Below are 7,464 nucleotides of genomic sequence, written 5' to 3'. Positions count from 1 at the left end.
CCAGATGCAGAGGCTGGAGCAGGAATCCGGTTTCAAGTCTAGTCGCCAGGCCCCTGGGAAGGTTTTCCTCCGTGGGAAGCGGCCAGGCCAGCTCTTCCTCCCGCCTCCGACGGACAGCACCCACCGCAGTCCGCCTCGGTAGAATTTCCTCGGCCTCGTCCCCGGCCTCACCTTCAGAACCATCAAGGTGAACGAGGGCTAGATTTCGAAGAAGAGAATGCTTGTGTTAATGATCTTCGCAGAAATGGTTTCCCTTAAAATCCACAGCCATGGCCGAGGTGGACATTGTGCCATAGCAGGGCGAGGCCACCGGGGTTTGGATCCTGGGCCCTTAACGTGCCAGCTGGGTGACCTTCTGTAGGTCCCACGACCTCTCTGTGCTTCAGGGCCCTCTTCTGAACAGCACGGAGGATGCTCACCTGAAGGCTTTTGCGGGGGGGTCTGTTGGAGGCAAAATGTGCATAGGTGTTGAGCTCAGAGGGTGAACCCCAGCTGTGATGATCACTCCAGATAAGGAAACAGAGGTTCATGTAGGTGAGGTGGCTTATCCAAGGGTACCTAACTGGGAAGTGGCAGACCCAGGATCTAAACTCAGTCTCCGTAGCACTGCAGTGAACCTTCCACTCCATCAAGGCTGCTGCACACGTGGCCACAGACCCCGAGGGCAACCCCTGGCTCTGGCATTTCTTAGCTGTGTGAGCCTAAGCAACTCACATTACTTGTCTGAGCCTGTCTCCTCCCCTGTAAAAACAACAACAACAAAGTCACTACAATCGAGTCGATTCTGACTCACAGCGACCCTCTAGGACAGGGTAGAACTGCCCCTGTGGGCTTCCAAGCCTGTATCTCTTCATGGGAATGGAAAGCCTCATCTTTCTCCCGAGGAGTGGCTGGTGGTTTCGAACTACTGGCTTTATGGTTAGCAGTTCAATGCATAACCACGGTGCCACCAGGGCTCCTATACAAATGGAACATAATCCTAACAGGAGAGTTGTGAAGTTCAAAGATGAAACCTACGTGGAATGACTACCGGTGATAGCTCTCACTCCCACCCGCAGCCCCATCCTCTCTGTCTACATCCATCCCCTCTCTCAGGTTCCCCTTCCTTCGGGCTGCTGAGCAACGCCTCAAGACCCTCCTCAGGGGACCCCAGGGTCTTTGGGGGCAGGCCAGCAGAGACATAGTTGCTAAGGTGCCCATACCACTTTCTGCCCCCCATCCTTCTGATCCAGCTCTGAACATCGTCGGTGGGAGAGAGGCTCTGAACCCCCAGCCTCCGAGAAGTTCCATTAGCCCAGGAGGGAGGGCAGAGAGCCTGGCAGACTGAGCCTGGCAGACTGAGGTGGCCCTTGGGCTGTTCCTCTGGGATAAGCACCAGCCAGGAAAACCCCGGCGACCCTCCCACTGGGGGCCGTGGGTTGAGAAGCAGTCAGCTTCTGTTTCTGGGGATGGGGAGCGGAGCAGTCACTGGCTGGTCCTGGCCCCACAGGCCCGTGGAAGCCATCGGTGCCCCCACGCTGCCCCATGAAGGTCACGTTGCTGGCAAACCTGTGTTACAACAAAGAAGAAGAATCTGCTTGAATCCCATCTCCGTGCCCCCAGATTCCACAAAGGCCGGGGCCTCAGGGGTCAGCAAAGGAAGCAGGTGGGTGGAGGTGAAGGGGCAGGGAGCAGGTGGGGGGGAGGGCGGGGCTGAAGGCACTTCAAGGGCCTTCCTTAAGAGCCTTGCCTTCGCCCACAGAGAGGGCGTGACTTGGAAGCCTCTCTAGAGAAGAGTGTGGCTAATTGGCATCTGAGTTGGAGGTTAAAGAGCGGAAGGAAGCATCCGGTTGTTCGTTAAGTTACTGAGAAAGTGAGAGTTCACCCTGGGCGAAGCCAGTGGCGCTCTGCTGCAGGGCACCTTGCTGGGGACCACGAAAAAGAAGGAGACTTCGGTCGTCCACCTCCTCTTTTTTGCAGGCAGCTGGAGAAGGGTCTTTAAATCAAATGCCATCAGCAAGCTTGTCTCTTGCATTTATTCGCCCTCTGCTTCGCGCCCGGGGATTTGGCATTTGATGGATTCTGGATCTGACTTAAGGCTTTTTCCAAATCCAAGACGCAGGGAATTTTTGTTAACAGTGCAATAAAAATAGCTTCCTAGTGTTACCGGAGGCACATTAAAGAGGTTGTGTGTGAGCGCTGCTCTGGCTCCTGAAAATAAAAAATAAAAAAACACAGTGTTTCTTTAAAAGTCTCCATCTGCAAATCCCATTAGCTGTGCATATAAGGTTTCTGATGATTAATAGTTGCCTGCTCGGTTTTGGTTGGAGGAGGCTGCGTGTGTGCAGGTTGACCCCTCCCTCGCGCTCTCACATTTCACTTCTGAATGGGTCACTCTCTCCTGACGGCAGGATTTAAAAGTGTCTCTGGGCCAGCGCTCACAGAGCCGGCCGGCCCTCTGCAGGCATTGGCTCCAGGCAGGCACCAGGAAAAGTCCGTTCCTCATCAGCCAGGGGCCGGGCTGGGCCAGTGACCATGTTCAGTGTCATCGGCGACAAATACATGTACAAGGGACCCCTCTAGGCAGGCTGGTGTGCTGGGGGGGCAGGAGGCAAGGCGTGAAGTCCGACGTAGGTGTGTGTCCCCACGGGCAGTGCTGGCCACGTGGGCACAGGCCCTCGGCAGAGACTTTCCTTTGGGGTGTCATTTCGAATCCTTGGGGGACTTTTCCGTGGAACTTTTTTTCCCCTCTCCTGTTGATTTTTATGATTTTTTTTTTTTTTTGCATTTAAACTTTTTTGAGTCCAACAAGTGTCAAGAGAGAACGCCACGCCTCGGAGCGAGGCCCACCGCCCGACCAGATGGACCCTGTTGCCAGCAGCTGCATGCGGAGCCCCCACCCCCCGGCCCCTGTCTGGAGCTGCCTTCGAAACCCCCACTCAGAAGGCAATGGGACCTTGGGGCTCCCCCACTACCCACCCACCCCATTCTCCTTCCACCAGAAGCCAGACTTCCCGCCGGCAGCGACAGCAGCGTACCCCGACTTCTCGGCTTCCTGTCTGGCGGCCACCCCCCACAGCCTGCCCCTGGAGGGGCGAGGCTTTGCCGAGCAGCACCCTGCCTTTCCGCAGCCCCCCGACTGGCACTTCCCTGTCTCCGAGGCTCGGCGCAGGCTCACCCCGGGCCCAGCGGGGGGCTCCGGGGAGATGGTAGACGCCCTGGGAGGCCCATGCGACGACGACTATGAGGTCCTGGGGAACGCTGCCAACGAGACGGAGAAGAAGTCCAGCCGGCGGAAAAAGGAGAGTTCAGGTAGGTGGCCGGGCAGCAACTGACCATCCCGTTCCTAGCTGGGTCACCTTCAGAAGGTCCCGCACCCTCTCCAGCTGCCCCGTGACCATGACGCGCGGACAGTGGAGGAGACTAGACTAAGTGGACCTGGGGTTCCTGACACTCAGAGTGCTAAGATTCTCTCACTGTGGGGGGAAGGGGTCTGTGTCCCCCACACTTCTGGGCCCCGGGAGGCTGGACCAGCAAGAGAAGGCAAGCAAAGAGACGCAATAGGTGGCCTTGCCCTGCAAGCACTCAGTCTGGGAGGAGAAGAAACAGAGGCCTGAATGGCCGTTCCAGTGGGCAGGAGGCGTTCTGAGGTGGGAGCTTCTGCCGGGAACACAAGCCCCCCCATTGGCTCTCACAAGTTCACAAGGTGGGTGGTTGGGGGGGGGACCCTGCGTGTCACTGAGCAGGAGACTGGCCGGTCCTGTGCCACCATGGATATGTCTACGTCCACTCGTCTTACCAACCAAGTCCTTGTCTAGCGATTGGTCTTCCCCGGCGATGTGTCCACATTCGAGAAAGCTCTGTTATCTCAGTTCTGTAAGCGTGGCGAACTGAGACGCTGGACGCTGGAGGGAGCACGGCTAGAGGGGGTTGGAACCGACTGACTGGCTTGTGCCTGGTCCCCAGGCCCCAGGAAGCCCCTCAGTCCCAGGTGAGCCTAAAAGTGAGCTCCCATCAGGCCTTCAGATGGCAGGCTCTGCCCACCCCACCAGCGGCACTTCAAGTTCAGCCCTGACTCTGGAGTGAGATTTAGTCTCTGTGCTCCAAGAGGTCCCCTGAAAGTGTTCGACTAGAGTGCGATCCTCACAACTTGCCCCCCTGCTGCTTCCTAACTAGAAACCCTAACCGCCATGCCAGTTGTTATCCGAGGGCTTCCGATTCGTAGCAAGCCCCGGTGCGTGTGCAAGCAGAGCCATGCTGCAGATGGCCGGCCTTGCACACGCCAATGCCAGGCCTTTCCTCTGAGGGGCCCTGGGTGGGCTCAAACCTTTAACCTCTGGTTAGCCGCCGGGCACATGAACTATGTGCGCCACCCTGGTTGCTTAATAAACCAGAGCTGCTGTGAGTGTGCTGCCCAGCTGATGCCAACTCACGGCGACCCTGCAGGCCAGATGCCAACTCACGGCGACCCTGCGGGCCAGAGCAGCACTGCCCCACTGTGGTTTCCACCGTTCTCTCAACCCCGCTGAGCTTCACTTAGCAGCTGAGCACTTAACCACTGCGCCACCAGGGCTCCTTTGCTGAATAGGGCAAATGGGAACACCCACGGCCGCCAAGCCGGTTCTCACTCAGGGATCCTGTCCGGCGGAGCAGAGCTGCCTGCCGGGGTTCCAAAGCTGTGCACCTTTCCAGGAGCAGCCTGCCCCCCCTTTTCCCAGCAGAGCAGCCGGAGGATTCAAACGGATAAGCTCTGAGTTAGCTGTGGAGCACTTTAACCGTTACACTGCCGGGAGTTCCCTGGCTACCTAGCTGGGCCCTTTCAATCCCCAGCTGGCTAAATTTCCACCCCTGCCTGCTTGGAGGCGTGCCGAGAGTTGGAGCATTTTCTGTTTCTCCTCTCCAAGGACCTCAGGACTTGGCTGCTGCGTCTGGTGGAACAGCCTTCCTTCCACAGAGCCGCCTCCCCTCCCCTCTGCCCTTTCCAAAGGCTGCATCAGACACCTTCCAGGGAACCACGAGCCAAGGGCATTGGGAAGGAATGGGCACAACCAGAGCCTCCTGAGCTTGGGGAAAATCTCATTCATCGTTCCGTAGTTCAGTGAATGGTATGGGGTACTGCATTAGGGAGTAGTCAGCTCAGGGGCTGGTTGCTCCAAGAGAACCTGGCTGAATGCCCTGCACCCCTCTTAGGCTCAGTTTTGGGTTGGGGTCCCCCCCATTCAGGAGAGAACCTGGGATCTCCTACAGAGGCCCCTCAGGAGCAGCAGCAGGGGTGTGCAGCGAGCTAGCGTTCATTCATTACCAGGTGGCTCTCTGCTCCATGTGGGAATCTTTCTTACCCGGTGGCTCCACTCTTTGTTCAGGGTTTAACTAAAAGAGAAGAAAGCAGCAAAGATGGGTTTCATAAGAGCGTCAAGAAAGGAGGACATGGTGGGCGAGGTCTAACCCAGCTCCAGGAGACTCACAACACCCCCGCTAGTTCCCACCCCTGCCCATCCCAAACCTCTGGTCAGAGGGGTGGTCTTGCTCATTAGGAATCCTGGCATTCGTCTGGATTTTTTCCAATACCTTGATTACTGGGCTCTGGGGCTTCCCTCACCCTAATCCCAACTGAGGCAGCTCTGGACGTGGGCACGGCAGCCATGAGGCAGCTCTCCCTGGTCCGACATTCAGGGTGCGATGTCAGCACCCCCACCGTCGGCTGCATGGCTCTGGGCAGGCGCTCACCGCTCAGAGCCTCTGGTGCCCACACTGGAAGGTGGTAGTGAGATGGCAGTGCCTCCTCGGGGAGTCGCTTCAGCACCCCCACCGTGGGCTGCATGGCTCTGGGCAGGCCCTCACCTCTCAGAGCCTCTGGTGCCCACGCTGGAAGATGGCAGTGGGATGGCAGTGCCTCCTCGGGGAGTCGCTGCGAAGGCTCAATGCGGTGACCCACGAGATGACCCCCGAACCCAGCCTAGGGCATGAGCCAGCTAAGAAGCAGGCGTGGAGGGGACCCAAACTTCAGAACACAGGTTCTGAGGAGCGCGCCTCTCTGTATGTGGCCAGTGGGGTCAAGTGGTGCACATCGGTGGTCTCAGAAGTTCCTGGGTCTGGGGTGCACACCATGGGGAGCATCCTGTGATCATAGCTGCTCCTAAAAGCTGGTTTTCATCAGGTTGGAGCTTGGTGCTCAGAGGCTGGCTGGGAAGGCTGGGGGTGAGTTATGTCTGGTAGATACACCCCGTTCTGACTTGCCAGGGAGGCATTTGTACCTGGAAGTGACTACAGGTGTGTTACCAGAGGGGCGTTCTCTGCCGCCCCCTCCCACCTCTCTTCCCTGCCATCCCACCTACTGCGTCCCCAGAACCCCTGGAAGATGGGCCAGAGGTCCTCAAATACACAGAAAGCAGACTCCCTGGGAGGGGGTGCCCTGTTGTCTCACAGCGCAGAACTGATTAAGGAGACCCGTGTGGTGGTATCATTCATATGACTTCCCCCCCCTCCCCCGCCTCCCCTCCCCGCCAGGGGGTGCTAAAGACCCCCACTGGCATAGACAGCTGCGCGGGGCCCTGTTGTTGTCCCCCAAAGTACCCTCGATGCTGTGATCATCTCAAATTTAGGGGAGGTGAGGGATTTCCTGACGCCTTCCTGATGGGGTTCAAGGGAAGGTCGTGTGCTGTTGGTTTTCTCCCCCCACAAAAAAATTGTCCCTGATACCGTGGTCATCCTCGTTAATTTATGGGAGTGAGGGATTTTGTGGCGATTTCCTGGCGCGGTTCAAGGGAAGGTCAAGGGAGTGTGCTGGAGGGTGCAGGTGACTGAGATGGCAGCCTGGGAAAGCCCTCGGGGAGGCTCAGCGCTCCCCCGCAGGCCCCTCCCACCCCCTGCCTTTAATCCCGCTCCATTGATCTCCCACAGAGGCACCGCTGGCTGTGCCTTTTCCATTGTTGAATGATCTCTCACAGCTGGTGATAGAAATAAATGATGAGTTTTGGCTGGCGCCGTCCCCCCCTCAAGTGGTGCCCAGGGCACCTGCCAGTCCAGGCATCCCTGCACACTCACCTCTGGTCCCCAGGGCTGGTCCTCTGCCACTCCTCCTCTCCAGGGCTGGTGACCCTTTGCCCCCGCCCGTCCCCCCCAAACTCTCCCTTTGTGGTGGTCGAAGACCTATCTGCAGCTTGGCCCTTGACGTCCATCTGCGGACCACCCCCCCTTTGTCCTCCATCCCATCGCCTTCCCTTGAAGCCACCTTGTGTCCTTGCCTTGCAAACCCACCAGGACCCTGGTAGGTCCGAGTGAGTAGTCGGGTTTTCTGGGTTTTCGGAAGGAGATGGCCAGGCCTTTCTCCCTAGGCCCCGTGGGACTGGAATGTCCCACCTTTGGCTTAGCAGCTGAGTGAATTAACCATTTGGCTCCCGTCACCTGATTGTATTCAGAAGGAGAGTCCCTGTGCCTCCAACACCTTTTCCCACGCTCTGCCTGCTGGAGCTCTGGTTATTTTAA

General features: G+C 57.9%; 1 protein-coding gene across 1 annotated transcript in view; it reads left to right on the top strand.

Annotated features, from left to right (window-relative positions):
* Positions 1-2,840: 2,840 nt before the first annotated feature.
* MEOX1 (mesenchyme homeobox 1) overlaps positions 2,841-7,464 on the top strand; it is a 15,091-nt gene continuing 10,467 nt past the window's right edge. The window contains exon 1 of the mRNA XM_004707202.1: positions 2,841-3,291. Coding sequence (XP_004707259.1) covers positions 2,841-3,291 — 451 coding nt within the window. The remainder of the gene's footprint in view (positions 3,292-7,464) is intronic.

This window comes from Echinops telfairi, unplaced genomic scaffold (genome assembly GCF_000313985.2).
Source record: "Echinops telfairi isolate 266 unplaced genomic scaffold, ASM31398v2 ScPeMD7_7458;HRSCAF=8496, whole genome shotgun sequence".
Lineage (NCBI taxonomy): Eukaryota > Metazoa > Chordata > Mammalia > Afrosoricida > Tenrecidae > Echinops > Echinops telfairi.
Note: the sequence above shows the minus strand (reverse complement) of the source record. Positions and strands in the feature narration are given on the sequence as shown.